Source organism: Gigantopelta aegis, chromosome 10, assembly GCF_016097555.1.
Source record: "Gigantopelta aegis isolate Gae_Host chromosome 10, Gae_host_genome, whole genome shotgun sequence".
NCBI lineage: Eukaryota > Metazoa > Mollusca > Gastropoda > Neomphalida > Peltospiridae > Gigantopelta > Gigantopelta aegis.
Window position 1 is genome coordinate 44,067,406 of NC_054708.1, and position 20,859 is coordinate 44,088,264.

Sequence of the window (20,859 nt, forward strand, 5' to 3'; positions counted from 1 at the left end):
ATCTGTCAAGGACAGACCTTTTAGAGAAGTTAGCATGACACAATGTGTTGAAAACATTATATAATACCAAGTATTAGACATTTATGAACCAGTATGTAATACCAAGTATTTGACATGAACCATTATGTAATACCAAGTATTTGACATTATGAACCATTATGTAATACCAAGTATTAGACATTTATGAACCATACAATACCAAGTATCAGACATTATGAACTGTTGTATAATACCAATTATAGACATCTATTCTGGGCATTTTTAGCTTTTAAGAGATTACAAGTTGTGAACATTTAGAAGATGAGATGCATCATGTTATTGTTTTGGGGGTTTTGTTTGAGGGGTAACATGCTTGAAGTCATGTACCTATCTTGTTGCTGGATTACTGCATGTTAGAAGAAGTTCTTCATCCTGAACAGAAGCTCTAGAATGGTTACAAAGTTACTAGATATGAATTTATATGCCACCAGCCCATAATCTTGACCAAATATACATTGAAACAAATATATGCTCAAAACTAACTCACAGCATTGACTGCCGTTTGACAGGTGCAGTTGCACACGCGCCTGTTTAGCGCCCATAAATCATATCTCGACACGCAAAACAAAAACGCTTCCCTTAAAAAATTTGCAAGGAGAAAATTTTATACTGTTAACTTATGTAAAAAAAAATTTAATTGAAACTGAAACCAAAAGTTTACGTTCAGAAAAAGAAAACAGTGGTGTCTTCCTTAATATAATAATATAACATGTGTCAACTGCTCTAATTGGATGTATGTAAGCGGAAGTCGTACTGTGTATCGGAATATTTCAATCATTCGGAACACTTCGGCCTATTCCTATTCATAATCAGCTGAGGTGTTCCGAATTATCACGAATGTGCAGAACAGGCAGGCGAGGTGTGTTGCTTTTGTAGCAATCTGGCAAATTAATTGTAACCAATGTCAAAATAAAACGATATTGCTATGTTTATTTACTTGTTTACTTACTAGTAACTCCCTGTTATATTTAATTATCGGTTTTACAGGGGTGCAGAAAGTACTAGCTTGCCCGCTCTCCAAATGTGAGTATTCAGACAGATGAGTTAAAAAATGCAACTTCCAGTTCGATGGGCGATCTGTCTTTTTCTGATTGATTGTATTATAATTTTATTTATAGGTTTATTTATTTTGCATTGAATCCGCGTCTTCACATCAGCCATGCAAGAGTTCCAAATCATTGAAACAAACGGTTCAGAAGGATGTCATATATGCACCTCATTGCCAATAGACGACTTTGGGAATGGGTTATAGTGAAAACGGAACCATGCCCAAACGAAAATGGAACCAAATTGGACAAAACGGAACCTAACTATGGCACCACAATCTATGGCTAAAACGGAAAACCCCCCAAAACTATTATTATACAAATGATAATATCTTCAATAAAACAACAGGTATATTAATCATTTTATTTTGTCTATATAGCGGAGATAGAAGTATTAGCAGTTAGCTAGATATCTGTGAAATGTAATCAATTTCACCAATACATTGAAATGCTGTTACAGCTAAAAAAAAAAAAAAAAAAATAGTAAAAAAAAAAGGTATCATTCTCACTATTACATTGAGGTGCTGTTGTAGCCAAATCGGTTTTGTTTTCGCCTACAAAAATGGTTCCGTTTTGATAGTGGTTCCAATTTAGCCCAATTCCCAGGAAACTGGGCTTGTCAAAGGTCAATAGTTCCTAAAAATGATTTGTTTACGTTGAAAGTATGTTGGCGATATGTGAATGTTTTAAATCTATATGAAAGAAATGTGAATAACGTAATCTTGATCAGAATATTTCGGCATGTATTGATTTGTCTATCAAGGTTTGGAGTTTGATTTTGTTCTTTTGCTACGTGATGTTGATTTGTTTACGTTGAAAGTATGTTAGCGATATGTGAATGTTTTAAATCTATATGAAAGAAATGTGAATAACGTAGTCTTGATCAGAATATTTCAACATGTATTGATTTGTCAATCAAGGTTTGGCGTTTGATTTTGTTCTTTTGCCACATGATGTTGATAACTTACCAACTGTCCTTAATGTTTTTGTCATTAAATATATAAATATATATTAAAATATTGCTAAACAAAAGTATATTTTCTAGGCTGGCGGACTAGTAGAAATTCTGGCGGGCTAGTACATTTTAGTTGGTTCTGGTCCGGCGAGCTAGTGAAATATTTTCCATTTCTGCACCCTTGAAAAGTTTTTGATGTCGGTGAAAACTTCAAAAGAACAGTGATTAATAATTAACTATTTGACAGTAGTGGTTATGTAGTGATAGTCATAAAGTTAATCAGTGAGAATGGTTAGTAATTAATTATTAATGAGCAGTTAAAACTTCAAAATGACAGTGATTAAATTAATATTTGTTTGATGATTATTAGTGGTAAACTTGTTAATAGGACTAAAATGAAAAGTAAGGATGGTTAGTATAATTGTAAATGACATTGAAACATTAACAGATGTTAATTTTATTGTTGAATATTATTATCAGTTTGGTGACATTTACATTTTAACAATTAAGGTATGCTAATTTCTGAGGAGAGCAGTGACTCTCGCAAAAATAATTCAGGGGAGCTTTTTTCAGCCCCTGAAGATTTTAAAAATATATATATTATTTTTATCTGCATCTGTAATACTTTTTAAATACCAAAACAGATTACACATATTTTTAAAGTACCATACTTTGTAGTTTAAAGAAAACAAATCAGTGTTGTGAAACCTTAATAGACCGGTGACCAGTTGCATTATGCTTACATTGTTTAAAATAAAGAATGTATGGGATACCAGTTAAGTGGAAGCACATGGTTTGGTGAAAATAATATTTTTATTAAGTGTTTAACTTAATCTTAAATAAATGTATTGTGGTAGGTAGATTAATTTTAAAAATTAATCACAAATTTCTGTTGAATAAATATTCAATAGTCAAGCTCTCAAACCTTTGTTTTTGTTTTATTTAATTTTTTAAGCACTAGTCCATTGGGCTAGTAGGTTAACATTTATCACTTGCCCAACTTGAAAAAGCATTAGCATTGGAAGTTGGGCTAGTGACTTTATAGAGCGTTGATATAATAGCTATTTTCTTACTAAAATATTGTGTGCTTTGTTTATCATGCATGAATTCATATTGAGTAACCATCCGGCCACTGAAATTAAATATGTAATCAAAGGATACAACATGGACAGAAGCAAACATTTTTGAACCTTCAGTATACAGGACACGTACATGTAAACAGTCTTGATTTGATCGATCATGAGATTTATTGCAAAAATAGTATTGTGCATACATTTTTATGCTGATACATTGTCTATATGATGATGCAAGTAACTTATGGGGAACAAACGTCCATTCATCTTGGGACCAAATGTTTTGGCAGTTGGTCAAATGTTGTTTGCGGATGTTTAAATAAATTTACTAAATAAAATGAACAGCATAAAGGCTCATTAATTCCTACTAATTCTCAGTATAATCGTTTGGCAAATTTAATTTCTATTTGTATTTGATGATTTAAAAAATATGTACCCACTTTTTGAAGCTGTTTTTTAATTATTAAAAATATGATGAAGTCGGTTACATCAGTTTTTCTTTGTTTATTGTTTACACGTTGTACATTTATATTATCAGATTATGTGTATTTGAAAGCAACATATACAGCATTCAGAAACATTTATTAAGTCAAAAAAGAAAGAAAGAAAAAAAGTCAATTTGTGTATTACATAAATAAACATTGATAGTGATTTTTTTCCAATGTCACTTTGAAGCATTTATTCCTGAATGTATTTAAATACTCTCGACATTTCCAACTAATCATGTTCTGGACACCCATGAAAAAAACATTGATGTACATGTATTACATGAATATAGGTGTATTACCTAAATAATATGTAAAATTTAATTTGTCCCAAAATTACTATATTCAGTGTTTGTTATACTCCACATATTACCGGTGTATTGATATAAAATTTAATTACAGCTAGGTAGACATAAATTAAAGAAAAAAATTATTTGTTAATTTTTAGTTCAAATTCATTGGTTTAAAATGTTTCTGTGCTGAAATTAGCTGGATAAACATACATCCTGTATACTTCAAGTCAATCACAGAGGGTGTCGATGTAGAATTTTCGGTACTATAGGTAGCACTAAACCAAGTAATTTCCGGCTGGGTCAAAGTTCGAGGTCCACCGAACTTTTGATAGAGAATTTAACACCACAAGGCCTGTGATTGGTTATAAATGTGAGCGTGTTAGTTGTAAAAAAAAAAAAGTTTCATCTGGGCTAAGAATTTGTGCAATTTTATTTGATCTAGTACCACTGTGTCAAGTAGCCTTGTGCTTGGAACATGTATGGGGTACCTGTAAAAAAAAAAAGTACTCAAATTGTGTGCGAAACTAGGGGTGTTATAGAAACATCTGGTTATACCGAAAATGAGTCATGAAAGGTATCATTTTCTGCAGTTAATATTTTGAGGTAGGGGTTGTAGTACTGATATTTTATAGGTCATAGTTTGGTTGATATATTGCATATAGTGTTTTTAAACACGAACGTTAACATGGTCGCCTATGGGATTTTATTTGGTATAGTCCAACCTATATATGTAGATCAAGAAACAAGTAGTGGTGTCTAGCATCTCAGCTTTAAGTAAACATAATTTTCATTTATAATCCAGTAGTACCAGCCTCGATGGCATTGTGGTTAGGCCATCAGTCAACAGGCTGGTAGGTACTGAGTTCGGATCCCAGTCGGGGCATGGGATTTTTAATCCAGATGCCGACTCCAAACCCTGAGTGAGTGCTCCGCAAGGCTCAATGGGTAGGTGTAAACCACTTGCACTGACCAGTGATCCATAACTGGTTCAACAAAGGCCATGGTTTGTGCTATCCTGCCTATGGGAAGCGCAAATAAAAGATCCCTTTCTGCTAATCAGAAAGAGTAGCCCATGAAGTGGCGACAGCAGGTTTCCTCTCAAAATCTGTGTGGTCCTTAACCATATGTCTGACGCCATATAACCGTAAATAAAATGTGTTGAGTGCATCGTTAAATAAAACATTTCTTTCTTTCTTTATAATCCAGTAGGGGCGGGATGTAGCCCAGTGGTAAAGCACTCACTTGATGTGCAGTCGCTTTGGGATTGATCCCAATCGGTGGGCCCTTTGGGCTATTTCCAGTTCCAGCCAGTGCACCACGACTGGTATATCAAAGGCCGTGGTGTGTGCTGTTCTGTCTGTGGTATTGTGCATATAAAAAAATCCTTTGCTGCCTCTCTAAGATTATATGTCAAAATTACCAAATATTTGACATCCAGTAGCTGATGATTAATAAATCAATGTGCTCTAGTGGTGTTGTTAGACAAAACAAAGTTGAATTTTATAATCTAATATTATTCAAAAAACAAACCTTTTAATCCATAGTACTAGGTCTCGCATTTACAAACTAAACAAGCAAGATACTAGTATATAGGTTTTACTTTTCTTACGGCAATAACACCTACTTCTGTCTTTAGCTCAACCTTAAAGTTTTGTGTTTAACTCCATTGCTCACAAACTATAACTCCTAGATCAGTGAAACTTGGTTTATAGTTGATTCTATGGATGTTTATCACAGTGCATGTGGAAAAAAAAAGTAATAATAAAAATTAATTGAAAGGTTTTTTTGTTTTGTTTTTAAATATAATTTAATTATTCTTTTGATTGTTTTTAACATGCATTGAAATGAATACCTAAATCTCTGGATTCAACATTGAATACGTATGTGGTAAGACAGACATATAATTCTGCTGAATTCTTGTTTTAAATTAATATCTTTGAAAATGATTACTTGTTCATATAACAAAGTAGTGGTTTGTTGCATATGTGATTCTTTTAGTACAGTGTCTTGTTTCAATGCTGTGAACTCTGTAGTTAATTCCTGGAAGTGCCATTTTTAGAGAAAATCGTCTTAATTATGCATAGCATGTTTGGTTTGAAAGTTAAGTTATTGTTTTGTGATATATTTAATTTTGTGAGATGTGTATGTGTGCTTTGTGAGATGTGTATGTGTGCTTTTCATTGATTGTATCTATTGCTCCGTATTAAATTGAAAAAAATGTTTATAATATGATCTGGAGTTGTTGCTTTTTTGTTAATACAAGTGGTGGTCATTGGCAATTAGAATTAGGATTTTGTGCTTTTGGTTTGTTTTGGAAGAATTATATATAGTTTAGTATAATTATCTAAACAACCCAAGGCCATCCTTGGGAAAGGTCTGGTTAGCTGTAACAAAACAGGCCCGAGGAGGTCCACAGCCTCCACAGTTACGTTATAAAGAGTAGTACATTAAAATATAAATTTTCGTTCTCGAGTGACACCTCTCCTTTCTCCCCACCCCAGGTTCCTACGGGCCAGCAACAAGACCCACTATTATAGTAATTTTATAATTGGTAACCATATACATGTATTACACTGATCAGCAATTACTGCTAGAATTAATTATTTTTGTTTATCGAGTTGATTTTTAAAGTATCATGTTTTAGATAACATTTTAAAGGGTGGTCCAAAGGATATTTTTTAAAAGCTGTGGAGACTTAACTGCTTTCGATTCCATGGACTACAGCTTTAAAACGGTCAAAACAGGGAGAGGGGTCATAAAGCCTAGCAATAGGCTAATACTCCTTAAGCATAAAGATGGCACCTGCTGTAGAGTCCATAAGCTTTGATACAAAAGTGAATATGTTTTAACCACAGAAATTTGGATAAATGATGGGAAAGGCCATTTTAAATATTTAGGTCACATTTAATGTTCACAAATAATCGTTGAAAACATCCATATAAGCACACTTAAAATATTTGGATAAGTCTTGGGTGGGAGCCATTTTGAATATTTAGGTCATATACAATGGAAATATCATTGAAAACATCCACATAAGCACACTTTATAGGATTTTTCCCTTGCACATTTTTGAATTATACATCCATCTTTGACGTTTTCACTTCTTTGTTACTTTTTTTGCAACAGTTGCCATCGATTTCTGGTTGTTCTTAGCTGGTGTCGATTCTGCAAAATTTAAAAATATTAATATTGTTTATTTCTCATGCATTTTGCTAATGCATATGTTATGATATTTAAACCAACATGTATACAATATTGGACATTATAAAAATATAACAAAGATATGAGGTGTTTTAATATGTAACATCAATCGGATGGATCACAAAGTCGACAAAGACAAATATATAAAGTGTTGAAAACTATTGGTAAATGTGGAGAGAACATTTTAAACCCATGTCAGAATGGTAAGAAAGCTCTATATCTATAATAAAAGTAAGTTGTAATAACATAACTATTTAGGTAGGGTAGTGCAGATAGATGCACATACACGCCAAGTTCTTGTTAACACCAATGACCAACAGCCACAAATTGTCGGACAAGGAGAGATGTTATTTGGATGACACCAGCAATGGGTTTCAGAAGGTAGACATCAAAGGCGAACATAGAAATTGTTTCATTACGCCTATCTATATATTGACAGATAATCAAAATGCCAATAGGTTAACTCCATATACCAGACAAAGGCACCTGGCCGTGACTCGTAGCATACCGTTGCAAAATTGTCGAAAACATCTTTTGGACACTTGTCTTTTTCAGAGAAAACTACTTCGAATGTCTTTAGAAATAGTGAAAATACTGAATAAGTTGCCAACCTGTTGAAGGCGTTTCTGTAGTTACCGAAAGGTCACCACATCCCATCTTCACCACCAGCCAGTGAGACTTTGGTTTTGGTCCTAAATCCATCACCTGCTTTTCTTTACTCCCGTGGGCTTCCATTGTTATAACTTCTCCATTTGGATTGATCCTGAATGTCACAGTGTATGGTTCGAAGTACAAAACCCTAGCTGTTACGTGCTTGAAGAACATGTTTTTGTTTTTCATCATCTGCAGTGGATGTATGTCTGTGAGTCCTATGTCTAAGAAACCGGAACCGTGAGCCGTGAGGGTGACAGTTTCGTTTATTTTGACAGTCCGACTTGAATAACATCGTCCGTGGATGTGAGACTGGTCAATATGCCAAGAAGCCGTCTTTTTTTTGTTACTAATCACAATCTGGTTGTCACACGCACCAAATTCTAAAGCGCCTCCTATTCGACCAACCCATTTCTTTTTGCCTATGGACACAAACAGTAGAGATCAGTTCAGTACATAATGCACGGGCGTAGGAAGGTGCCAAAAAGTGGAGGGGGACACACACACACACACACACACACAGATGGGAGGGGGACATATGCTCCCCTTGCCCTCACCCCGCTTCCTACGCCAGTGATAATGAATTAATTTATTCCAACGTAGTAGTTCAGAATAAAAAAACCTCACATTTGTATCAAAATGCGTCAACATCTACTGAGTAATACAAGGGGTTCAAAAGAGTACATACGTGTCAAATTAAATCAATATAAATGCAGTTGAAAGGTGCATTTGCGTCCAATATCAATTGACCTGCTTCAGTGTAAAACATAGGTGTACGTGCAACTTAAATTACAGTAATACAAGATGATACATTTGGTTCGAAAGTGCACGTGACTCATTTTACATCAATAAGATATACTTATAGTCGCAGACAAATTAAGTAAGCACACCCACAAATCATAAAGGACACTGATTTACCCTTTAATAAAAATGCAACTTTTGTTTGATTTATCCATAGAAAGGCCTTCCTTCTAGTGGATGTTCTGGCTGTCTTAGAGACTGCATTGCATCTGGAGTGGCATTAGTTGCCTCTTGGTCGTATCAGACGAATTGGCGGAATGGTAAGAATGGCAACCAAAAAGGACACTTTTTCGCTGGATTTAAAGTTTTAGTTAAAAATGCAAGGTTGTCTTTGCCTCGTCAGTCACTTGTTTCAATGTAATTTTAACTTACTTGAAAAGGCTGATCCCATGGTGACTTCTATGTATACGCATGTATGCGGTGTTCTTGTCAGCAAATGTAAGGCTACTCTCTCTACAAAAATATGACATGATTAAACAATCTCGGTCTATGGTAATAATAGTTTTTAACCATGTTTCACTTTTTGCTTGAATGATTAAGACTAACGGTTCATTTTCTTAATAATTCGTGAAAGTTAATTTTAATCAATAAATACATTATTTACAATTTATTCATTTCGTTTTTGTTGTTGTTGTTTTTTCTTTGTTGTTGTTAATTTATTGTACATAATTACATTATTGTTAACTATCCTTAAATGTTCGCCTCGTATGCCTTTTGTAAGACTTTCAACATTTCCAAGCATTTTTAAAATCTTAAATGTACACACTTTACAACTGTTCACTTTTATTTTACAAACACATGTAAAACAGCTAAATGTACTAGACGATGGCCAACTGCACGCACTGCACCAACATATATATTATATTAGTAGGTCTATGTAGTGAGTATATCTACTTATTATAAATGTATTTACTTTGAGTTTATCAGTGTATTAAATGGCGTTGAATTAGCTTTACAGCAATAGCATATTTGTCCTTATTTACACTTAGTTATTATGTCTACTTTCACGAATGAGACGTATACTACTAGTTATACTAAGTGGCTACATAATTATCAATGTATTTACCTTGAGTTTATCAGTGTATTAAATAGGGCTGAACTAGCTTACAGCAATAGCATATATGTCCTTATTTGCACTTAGTTATTATGTCTACTTACACGAATGAGACATATATATATATATATCATATACTATTAGTTATACTAAGTGGCTACATAATTATCATAACAATAACAGACGTAAAACAGCATACATCTGAGTATATATATATATATATATATATATATATATATATATATATACACACACATGTACCTAAAAGATAGCTCAGCCCGCTCCCCTACACACACTACTGACGAAAATATACTTTTTTTTGGTCCTACTCTGTATAAATAAAGATAAAAAATCTGACTCCCCCCCCCCCCCCCACACACACACACCTCATACAATAGTAGACTGTGCCCCTTAACTTGACATTGTTTCCACCCACCCAACCCCACCGCCACAGATGTCGTTCCTGCGAACCGGGATCCTCTGTGAAATTTGCAATAATTACGTGTAGTAGGTGGGTTTTTTTAATAATCATTAATATATATCACAAGCTAGAAGAAGTTATATTTACATTGAACATAACTCAGTTTTGTACCAAGTGTAATATAGCTGGCATTTAAATTCTCTTTAAACTTGCACAAGTTGTTAGGTTTTTTAAGTATCCATGTACGGTATTATATCCAAGAATTGACTGACATACATAAAGATCAGTTCATAAAAATGTGTTAAATTACTTACGAATATTTTCAGACTGGAAGAGCCAGTGTAGCCTACGTTAAAAAGTAAATAAAGGTTAAAAGTAGATCGAGCGTCTTTTGAGAAATGTATGGCCTTGTACTGTACCAGTAAAGGTTTCACATTGGAAAAACCACGAACACTACTACAATTAATTGTCAAACAAATTATTCACGCACTAAAAAGCATTTCAATTCGTTTACAGATTGCAGAAAGCGTTTTGCTGTAGGCCTACTCTACTCCATATGATCGATCATTCATAGCAATGGTTCGGTCCCTAATATTATGTTTGTTATGACAGCCAGAATATTTGCGGGACAATACAAACAGAGTTGGTATACAAAGCACGCCAGTGGGAGATCGTTTCAAGTGTCCAGTGGACTATTCTCTGCACAGTGCTGTGTACAAAGCACAAGTATGGAACTTAGATTGCGCGCGGGTGAAATATAAACACATCAAATGACGTTTATTCACATATGACAGCTTTGTTTAAATAACAAAAGCGTTGGTACGTGGAGTATTTTATTGAGTACTATGAATAGTATTTTTCATTAGTTGATGTCATGTCAATTCATCCATTCATCCGTACGTCCGTCCATAGACGTACGGGCTCCCATTTTTGTTTTCTCCGGCCGATTTTTACCCGAATTCGATGAAAATGCTCGACTAAATAAGTTTGCAAACGAATCAGTATGCAATTTTACATGGATTTTAATCAATATTGTGGGTAGAATGATGTAAAAAAAATATGGTAAGGGTTCAACCCAGCTCTTTTTGCCCGAATTTGATGATTTTCTCCAGCACTACCTCCATCTTCACTTGGTCCTTATAAAGAAACAATTAACCTAATGAACGGACGAACGAACGAATAGCAAATCAATAATTTACCTCTATTGATATATCTATCCATCATTTGCAGGAAATATTGGAACAGAACAGCACAGTAGTTAGATGTTATCATTAGGCAGATCCATGCACTTATATGTTTTATATTTCTAAATACACACTCTCTCTGTGTCTCTGTCTGTCTATCTCTGTATGTATGTCTGTCTGTCTGTTTGTCTGTCTCTCTCTGTCTGTCTCTCTCTCTCTCTCTCTGCTTCTCTGTGTGTGTGTCTCTCTCTCTGTCTCTGTCTCTCTCTTTTTTCTCCTTTTCTCTCTCTCTCTGCGTCTCTATCTTATCCTGTCTCTGCACTCACCCACTTCCGCCGCCTGTGTGTCTCTCTCCTCTCTCTATCTCTCTATCTGTCTCTCTCTCTCTCTCTCCTCTCCTCTCTCTCTCTCTCTGTCTCTCCTGCTCTCATCCGCGCCTATCTCTGTGTTCTTCTCTCTCTCTCTCTCTCTCTCTCTCTCTCTCCTCTCTCTCTCCAGCACTCACTCCACTCTCCTCCGCGCCTCTCTCTCTCTCCTCTCCTCTCTCTCTCTCTCTCTCTCTCTCTCTCTCTCTCCCTCTCTCTCTCTCTCTCTCTCTCTCCTCTCTCTCTCTCTTCTCTCTCTCTCGTCTCTCTCTCTCTCTCTCTCAGCACTCCAGCACTCACCCACTGGATCCGCGCCTGATAGGGAATAATAGTAGCGTAGAACTATATACAGTAATAATCCATTGTCTGACACCGGCAGGATTGATGTTGCAAAAATAATAAGTACGCCTACATAAAAATATTCGTGGACTAAACTAGCAGTCAGTTCTTTGACAAATTCAAAATGTAATGTCACGTCTTAACCTGTCGGTCATTCTTACTGGAACATATTGTAGTATGTATTTTATTGTGTGGGTGGAATAGGGTCATTCAATTCAAGGTAAAGTCGTTACATTTCACAAGAAAAATTAATATTGTGGTCATTATGCAACTCGAAGTGAATGTATCGTAAAGCTGCAATCTCGGGGTCTGTGTGTATTATTTAACCATTTATGATATACCATGATTTTCGCCTATATCGGGGAGAGTCTATTATTTGTTTAATATACAAGAAAACAAAAGTAGATTTATCATACTTTTAAGGGTATTACTAATGTAGGTGTCTGCTCAGTGTGTTGAGCTTTGAATAACGATATAATATAGTATGTAGCTACTGTGCAACATGAATGAAACATATTTAGGGTTCATAACAGGCTTACAAGTGACCCATAACTTTCTCCAAAGTAGGGGTCACGACACCCCCTGTGACCCACCCCCCACCTCCCTGGATCCAGACCTGGGATTTCATTATATTGCCTAGGGATTTTGCGGGTGAGTAGGCCTATAGATTCATTCATATTGTCAATTTTGTTTTCAGAAAAAGACTTTCATTTCGATGAACATATAAACGATTTAAAAAAAAATAATGCTAGGCCTATATTACCACGATGTCGGAAGCGGGGGTTGGGGGGAGGGGGAGGTAGCATTGCATCTCAACTCTGAAGTAGAAAATATGGTCACAATATGCGTTACTCTATTACTCCAGCTTTAAAATATATACACACACACACACCCTTTCAGTTGCTGACATCTTTTAACGCATGTATATATGATTCGAATAAATACATATTTTATTACACTAAATAAAAATTACACTTAACAGTAATTTCAAAGTAAGCCAATGTAGGCCTATAGGCCTGAAGGGCAAATTTCATTTCTCCGTAACCTGTATATATGTTACATTCAATGTGTAAAAGCAGGCATTCTGTAGAATGCCTGAAATATTCAGGCAATCTGTAAAGTGCCTGATTCACTCGGACAATCTGTATATTGCCTAAATATTTCAGGAAATCTACACATTTGTCTGACTTTTCGAGGTAATTTCTCGACACATTGCTCACTAAATGATGGAACTTTAATTTCAGGCAATGTGTCGAGAAATTACCTCGAAAAATCAGACAATGTGTAGATTTCCTGAAATATTTAAGCAATATACAGATTGTCTGAGTGAATCAGGCACTTTACAGATATTCTAAAATATTCAGGCATTCTACACGATTGCCCGATTTCACACATTGCTTGTAACATATACGTTACCTACGTACAGCCCATTGCCAATACATTAATACAGTTTTCTTTGTTATACAGTTATTATGCAGTATAAACAGGTTTAAACCAATGCAGGATACCACCAAAATGGAACTGTAATTTTCTTATAAAAACATCCATCAAATCCCTTAAAACTACATTCCCTGGAGTATTTTTATTATTTAAGCATATAGAACAGAAAATCCAATTACGTTTGGTGCATATATGACGCCGCACTCCACATTGCTTTCACTACGCTGGCTTATCCAGGTCAAAGACAAAGCCATGATTTTGAAAGTGGAACACTTTTGACGGGCTCGTACCGATCTCAGTTTTCATTGGCTTATCACAAGTATAGAATTCCCCAACAAGAGATCACGTGAGATTTGGCAATTTTTGAACAAATTTAACTGTCTTGATTGAGGGGTCGTCTCATATCTCCAAAACATATTTATATCCATAGAGGTATGGTACAACGCCTTTCCAGGGGTCGGTGAGTGGGGGATTTGCCTTGAAATTTTGACAGTGGCCAGCTGTTGGCATACGCGTTACATGTAAGGAGGTGTTACTAATTACGTAACGCTCTAGGGGTAGAGGAAGAGGGTACTGTGTTCGATTTACGTAACATTTTTCAAGACTATATGTTATTTTTATTCATTACTTAGACCTAAAAAGGTGTTTTTTGGAAATGTGCGGTCAGTCTAGGATCGATCCCCATCGGCGGGTATACAAAAAGACCATGGTATGTGATATCCTGTCTGTGGGATGGTACATATAAACAATCCCTTGCTAAAAAATTTTTTAGCGGGTTTCCAAGGCGCGTGTGCAGGGAGTTCAGCGGGGTTGGGGTTATAGACTGTGTTAAGCGAAGTTTATATGGGGCCATGCTCCCCCAAAAATACATTTCAATTTTTTTTAAGCTTGGGCAAGTAAGGGTTTCGACCTCCAATACCCTCCCCCTACACATGCATCCGATTCCTCTCTAAGATTATATGTCAAAATTACCAAATGTTAGACGTCCAACAGCAGATGGAAGGAAGAATAGGATATGTTTTATTTAACGACGCACTCAACACATTTTATTCACGGTTGTATGGGGTCGGATGATTATTAAATCAATATGTTTTATCTTTGATGTCGTTAAACAACCCCCCACCCTCCACCCCCCAACTTTACCCTTTCCAAACGAAATAATATTTATTTGAATTTGTCGATTTTAACACGTAAAATTAAGAAGTGAAAACGTTCATTGTCTACTTTAGTATATTTTATTTTAAAAATATATACATGATTAATGTGTTACTAGTATACAAACTAAACTTTGAAAGTTCTACTAACATTTTATAAAATATCAATGCTGAAATAGGAAGGTACGACTGTCGATAATACGTTGTCAAGATAAAACCGGTTTTAACTAAAGACTCTAGTACCGTATCCTCAATCGAACGTTCTTCGTACAGCGCAAGATTTCTCTTTTAATTTTTTGAGACGAACCCTACAATTTGAAATCGGCAAACGCACGTGTTAACTGAAACTGACAACAGGCTGTCGTTTGTGCTTTGCCGAGCTATGGCGGCACAGGTGACGAATCAAGCGTATACGTTTGACGATATCCGTTCATAGCGAACACACACGACTTTTTAAAAAGTGCATTTGAGCTTGTATTTCACATTTGTACATGATGTTATAATATGGTAACCAGAGAATGTAACTTTAAATGGTATGTGACCCCACCTGCCTCACCCTCCCCATTTTGTTGCAGGTAGATTACTGTCATGTGTGGTGCCACACATTTTAGTGGTGTACTGCATGTGTGTGTTGATACGCTGTTGTTAAATCAGTTATATTAATAAACGTTAACAATGTCGGCAATAGTATAGGATTTGACGCATTGGACCTCGAGCATTCACTCAAATTTATCATACAAATTATCTCCCCTTAATAGCTGCGTACGCCACGTTGTACTTTTAAGTGTATGTTCAGCCAGCCGTTTTGTCACCAACGCTTGCGAGCTTGGTCTTTACGCTACATGTTAAACCGAATGACCACTGCGGGAACCAGTCAAATTGTTTTGCAAACGTTTAGGGAAAAACGGTTGGCTGAACTTAGGCCAGTATAATACTGGTAGTATGTTGCCTCGATTGTACACATTGACACTCAATAAACGATTCTAGTTACCGATACTACAACAAACCCAAAAATAATGGCGACTCTGACAGAGGGAGTTCGACTAATACAATCAAAATATGAGGGTTCTTCTAAACGAATGGTTTGTGCAACATTTTTTGCATGTATCGGTGCTTTGTCCTTTGGATATACCATCGGATACAGCTCGCCTGCAATACCAAGCATGCTGAAGGCACGAGTTTTGGAAGAAAAGGACGTTGGTTGGTTTGGATCTTTGATGACAATCGGTGCATTGGCAGGGGGTCCCTTTGGAGGATGGTGTATTGAAAAGTTCGGAAGGAGGAAATCCATCCTACTGTCGTCACTGCCATTTATTTTTGGTTGGTTAGCTATTGTGTATGCTACAGACTCCAAGTTGCTGTTTCAAGGCCGCTTTGCTACTGGGTTTGCTAGTGGCATGGTAACTGTCTGCATTCCAATTTATCTGGCAGAAATCTCGACAAAGTCAATGCGTGGAGTTTTAGGCTCATGTATGCAGCTGTGTATTACTGTTGGAATATTTTGGGTTTATACAGCAGGCCTTAAATTGGAATGGCAAAGTATGGCATCCGTAGCCATTATTCCTGCAGTTCTTCAGTTTGTTGCAGTATACTTCTTACCAGAAACTCCACAGTGGCTGCTATCAAAAGGTAGAAAAGCTGATGCTCTTAAAGCACTGAAAGCAATACGCGATCCACACCAGGACGTACAAGAAGAATGCAGAGACATTGATGAAGGCTTTGATCATAATGAAGAATTCTCATGGAGCGAATTTCGCAAATCTGAATTGATGCAACCTCTTATTATTTGCTCTGCAGTTCTGGCATTTCAACAGTTCAGTGGCATTAATGCAGTCATGTTTTATACGGTGTCCATCTTTCAAACTGCAATTCCTAACCACGCTCACATTGCAACTGTTATTATAGGTGGTGTTCAAGTTGTAGCGACAGTAGTTGCCTGTTTCTTGATGGACAGAGCTGGCAGGCGAAAGCTGTTGATTGGGGCAGGAATTGTTATGACAATAACACTTCTGTTGTTTGGACAGTATTATAGACTTCTTGCTTCTGAATCTCTCACTAGTTCCCTGAAAACATGGTTCCCAGTGATCTGTCTTACATTTTACATGATTGGTTTTTCTTTGGGTTGGGGACCGATTCCAATGCTTTTAATGTCAGAAATTTTTCCATCCCGTGCCAGGGGTGCTGCGAGTGCCATTGCAATGTTTGTAAGTTGGCTTACGTCCTTTTTTGTTACAAATGAGTTTATGACAATGCAAAATATGTTTGGTGCATCGGGCACTTTCAATATGTTTGGTTTTAGCTGTTTGCTTTCTGTAATATTTGTGTGGCGTTACGTTCCCGAAACTAAAGGCAAATCATTGGAGGATATAGAACTCTATTTCCTTGGCAAAAGCATAATTAAAGTTTAAATGTATTTATGTGCATGAAGTTTTTTATGACAGTAAAAAAAAGGCCCATCTACATCAAGGTTTTTTTAAACCAGATTTTAAACTGGTTATTATATATATATGTTATATATGTATGGTGGAAGAAAGTGGAGTTAAAGTGCAGAATTAATATTTAACCCAGGTTATAATACATAAAACTCTGCAGTTTTACCAGGGTCAGACTGTTTTGACCTGGGTAAACTTTAGCTCTGATAACCCTGGTTAAATCATTGTCTTGACTCCGCTGTAGTGGTCGCTTGTTAAATTAAATGAAAAACTAAAGAACAAATACTGATGATAAAAGAGATGAAATCCATTTACAATGTAATTTTTAAAATTTATTTATTGGTTTTTTATTTCTTTTCCATTAGCAGCAAGGCCGGGACCTTTTATATACCAGTGTTTTCCCTAGGGACCGGAATGACCTTGCACCGACCCTGTGAATTTCTTTACTGAAGTGGTAAAGCGTTCTCTTGATGTGCGGTCGGTTTGGGATCAATCCCCGTCCAGGGCTAGCTCATTCACTCACCAAATGTTTTAAATTTTAAACACAACTGGCGAATTTTATTTTAATTTGGTGAAAGAATTTCATGTAATAATTGATTGTTTGTTGAAAATAATGGTGGGTTTCTGCAATTTTTGGCGTTCATTAGATAATTTGGCGAAAATGTCTATACACCCAGACCTAGCCCTGCCCGTCAGTATGCCCATTAGGCTGTTTTGCTCTCCATCCAGTGCTCCACGACTGGTACATCAAAGGCCATGGTATGTGCTATCCTGTCTATAGGATGGTGCATATAAAAGATCCCTTGCTGCTAATTGAAAAGAGTAGCCCATGAAGTAGGGAAAGCAGGTTTCCTCTCTCATTATCTATGTGGTCCTTAACCATAGGTCCGACGCCATATAACTGTAAATAAAATGTGTTGAGTGCGTTGTTAAATAAAACATTTCCTTCCTTCTTTTCTAGGAGCGTAAAAATTGTAACCATTAAAAAAAAGGGACTCATCTTCGTGATTAATTTACCGATATTATATATTTTAAAAAAAATGCCAAATGCTAGACTAGTAGTAGTCATAAATATACTAGTATTCCCCAAATATGTATATTGTTAAAGCCCGATGGCCAGTGAGGGGAAAACAAATAAACCATCATCATGATGATCAAACGAAAAAATTCAACCAACATCGATCATATGTAAAAAAGAAAAAAGGATCTAAAAGTCAATACTTTTGATTTCCTTTCACAGTTCACTAATGAATATATGGTCACCAGTAATCTATGCCCCATCCCTGAATTGAATATACCTACAAATATATTTGTGTTGAAGTCCAAGTTAACAAAATGTTACACCATCCCACAGACAGGATAGTACATACCACAACCTTTGTTACACCAGTTGTGGAGTACTGGCTGGAACGAGAAATAGCCCAATGGACTCGCAGACAGGGATTGATCCTGCATCAGGCAAGCGCTGTACCACTGAGCTACATCCCGCCCCCTATTTATGCAGTGTAAGTTGTTTTAACAAAAAAAAATAATTTACTTATATATCTCATGCATAAAAGTAAGTAATTACTAAATTACCTCTTGTATATAAATGTTTTTATTACTTATATTATACTGTTTGGCTTTCGGGGTGATTTCCATGTTCAGGTTAATTGATACAGGGCATTTACAAAGTACCTTTTCCATAGATGTTATTTCATCTGTGGGCATTTAGCGCCCTGAAAAAAGTCTTATCAATGAGCAATTTTTCTGCATGCAAGTTTTTCAGTGTGGTGACATTATAATGTATTCAAGCATTTTCTTTTGGCTTAAAGTACAATTTGACCACTTAAAATTTTGTATAGTAAATTAATCCGCCAGTGAAAACACGCACAATAAAACGTACGCAGAATCGCATTAATTAATGGAAAGGGGGCCTAAAACAATCTTTACATCAGTATGCACTAAGCAAGCAGTGGAAGTAAATCAGTTATTACTCAAGGGAAATGGTAATCTCATTTTGGTAATATTTTACTATTAATTCAACAGTGCAGTATTACTGTTAGTATAACAATTTGCCAAAATATGTAAATTAGTTTACCAAATATCATTGGTGATTGCAACCAGCTACTGACTCCATCTGCTTCTAGCTGACATGTCTGTGTAGACATCTTGGATAGCAGTGCAGCCTCAAAAACTGCCCTCTATGTTAACGTTTCTGTCTAGGAGTCCAATGGTGCCTACTTAATTTTTTTTATAGATAGCATAAAATGTTCTGGTCGCTAAATGAAAAATACAACCAAATTGGTGGCAAGTTAGAAGGTTGTTTGTAAATGGCGTCAGCACCTTACAACCAAGATGTTTGTGCTATTTTTGTTCAGGTACATCTTCAAGCTGTTTATGTTTTATTATTGTTGTTAGTAGTGTAAATAAACTTAGTGATACATATACTGGTATGTATATACAAGTTGGGGAGTAATACACAAAGTATGTACACAAAACAATCTTCACTTTTGCACCCCTGTCTCCCCCTATTATATGCAACTCAACCATATGCTAATTATTATATACATACTTTGTGTATGGTTCCTTAGGCCAGTATTTTTTTATTATTCGGTTTACGAACCCGCCGACGTAAATTTTGCTCGAATAAAAATTTTAAAAAGTCGTATTTTTCACTTTTATTTAAAAAAAAATTGCCACCGACTTCCACAAATAGCTCTAAAGAAAAAAAAAGTTACCATTCTAGTCTATTGTGGTGCATTTCGTAAGGTAACAATGAGAAATAACACTTATTTCGTCAATAAATATACCGTTGTAGATACGAATTGTTAATTCGTCTTTGGTCGCTCTCTTTCGGTCCGATTCGCTATTTCGCTCACCCCTACTGATACACCCCAAACAGGTTTTTTTGGGTTTTTTTCCCCCTTCCTCCTACCTTTGTGCACAAAAGTTCTTGTTCGTAAACCTAAAAATTTAAAAATACTGGCCTTATGTACATAGGTTTATTAAAGGTGAATATTATTACTGTGTGTGTTTAGTATACTAGATCGATAATAGTAATACCATGAAACCAGTGGCATGGGTGTTTTTTGTAAATTAAGAACTGAGTCTTTACATGTACATATGGGGATAAATGACTGAAGGGTTTTCAGTAATGTTTATATGCAAAAAGGGGAAACACTTAGAACTATTAAACAACTACATGTATGCAAATGTAAGGGCTATTGGTCAACAGTGATAGGTATGGCCAAGAGGAAAAGGAAAGGAATAATAAAATAAATCTGGGGAAATTCCAGACGAAGCAAGCACGTCGTCTGCCTCATGCTGGCTACGCCATTGGTGGCATATTGAAATCTGACATGGTAATTTTCTTTAGCAAATTGTGACATAAAGATGTCCATGCAGGACAGGGCTACATATAACATTCATGCCAGTTTATACTAATACTTTAATATTGTGAGGGAAATTATTTGACATTTTATATGTATATAATTGTGTACAGAAATAATGGGAACCTATGTTATTGTAACATATTTACTATTGGTATTACTAGTTTTCACAATATATATTTTTTAATGTGCGTTTACAAATTGTTATTGTTTTATGGTGTTGCTATTTGTTTGGGAAATAAACTATTAAAAGAGTCTCCTGAGTTTGTAGACAGTAAAATAAACAGTGCATTAATATATCCACATGTATTGATGTAATACATCTGGTTAAATAAAACCTTTCATATATAATAAGAGAGAGAGAGAGAGAGAGAGAGAGAGAGAGAGAGAGAGAGAGAGAGAGAGAGAGAGAGAGAGAGAGAGAGAGAGAGAGAGAGAGAGAGAGGGGGGGGGGGGGGAAGAGATAGAGAGATTTTGGTAGAATTGTACAACTTTAGCATCCAAATGATCTATTTAGATTGGGTGTAGCTCCTGTATTTGTGATAAATACTGTAT

At 35.7% G+C, this 20,859-nt stretch overlaps 2 protein-coding genes across 2 annotated transcripts; one reads left to right on the forward strand and one right to left on the reverse strand.

Annotated features, from left to right (window-relative positions):
• Positions 1–6,774: 6,774 nt before the first annotated feature.
• LOC121383979 lies at positions 6,775–10,438 on the reverse strand. Its single transcript, XM_041514110.1, has 4 exons — positions 10,334–10,438; positions 8,917–8,997; positions 7,704–8,165; positions 6,775–7,056 (listed from the first exon to the last, which is right to left on the reverse strand). Exons 2-4 carry the CDS (start codon positions 8,933–8,935, stop codon positions 6,989–6,991), a joined length of 549 nt encoding a protein of 182 aa, XP_041370044.1. The 5' UTR covers positions 8,936–8,997; positions 10,334–10,438; the 3' UTR covers positions 6,775–6,988.
• Positions 10,439–15,461: 5,023 nt separating this feature from the next.
• Positions 15,462–20,559, forward strand: LOC121383124 (solute carrier family 2, facilitated glucose transporter member 8-like). Its single transcript, XM_041512922.1, has 2 exons — positions 15,462–16,928; positions 18,506–20,559. The coding sequence occupies exon 1, from the start codon at positions 15,518–15,520 to the stop codon at positions 16,907–16,909; it is 1,392 nt and encodes a 463-aa protein (XP_041368856.1). The 5' UTR covers positions 15,462–15,517; the 3' UTR covers positions 16,910–16,928; positions 18,506–20,559.
• Positions 20,560–20,859: the final 300 nt, after the last annotated feature.

Bases quoted from the DNA above. Each gene is read 5' to 3' on its own strand.
- LOC121383979 (XM_041514110.1), bottom strand. The intron at 7,057-7,703 runs GTTGGCAACTTA...TAAATTTTGCAG, and splicing joins TACAGAAACGCCTTCAACAG to AATCGACACCAGCTAAGAAC.
- LOC121383124 (XM_041512922.1), top strand. From the start codon at position 15,518: ATGGCGACTCTGACAGAGGGAGTTCGACTAATACAATCAAAATATGAG.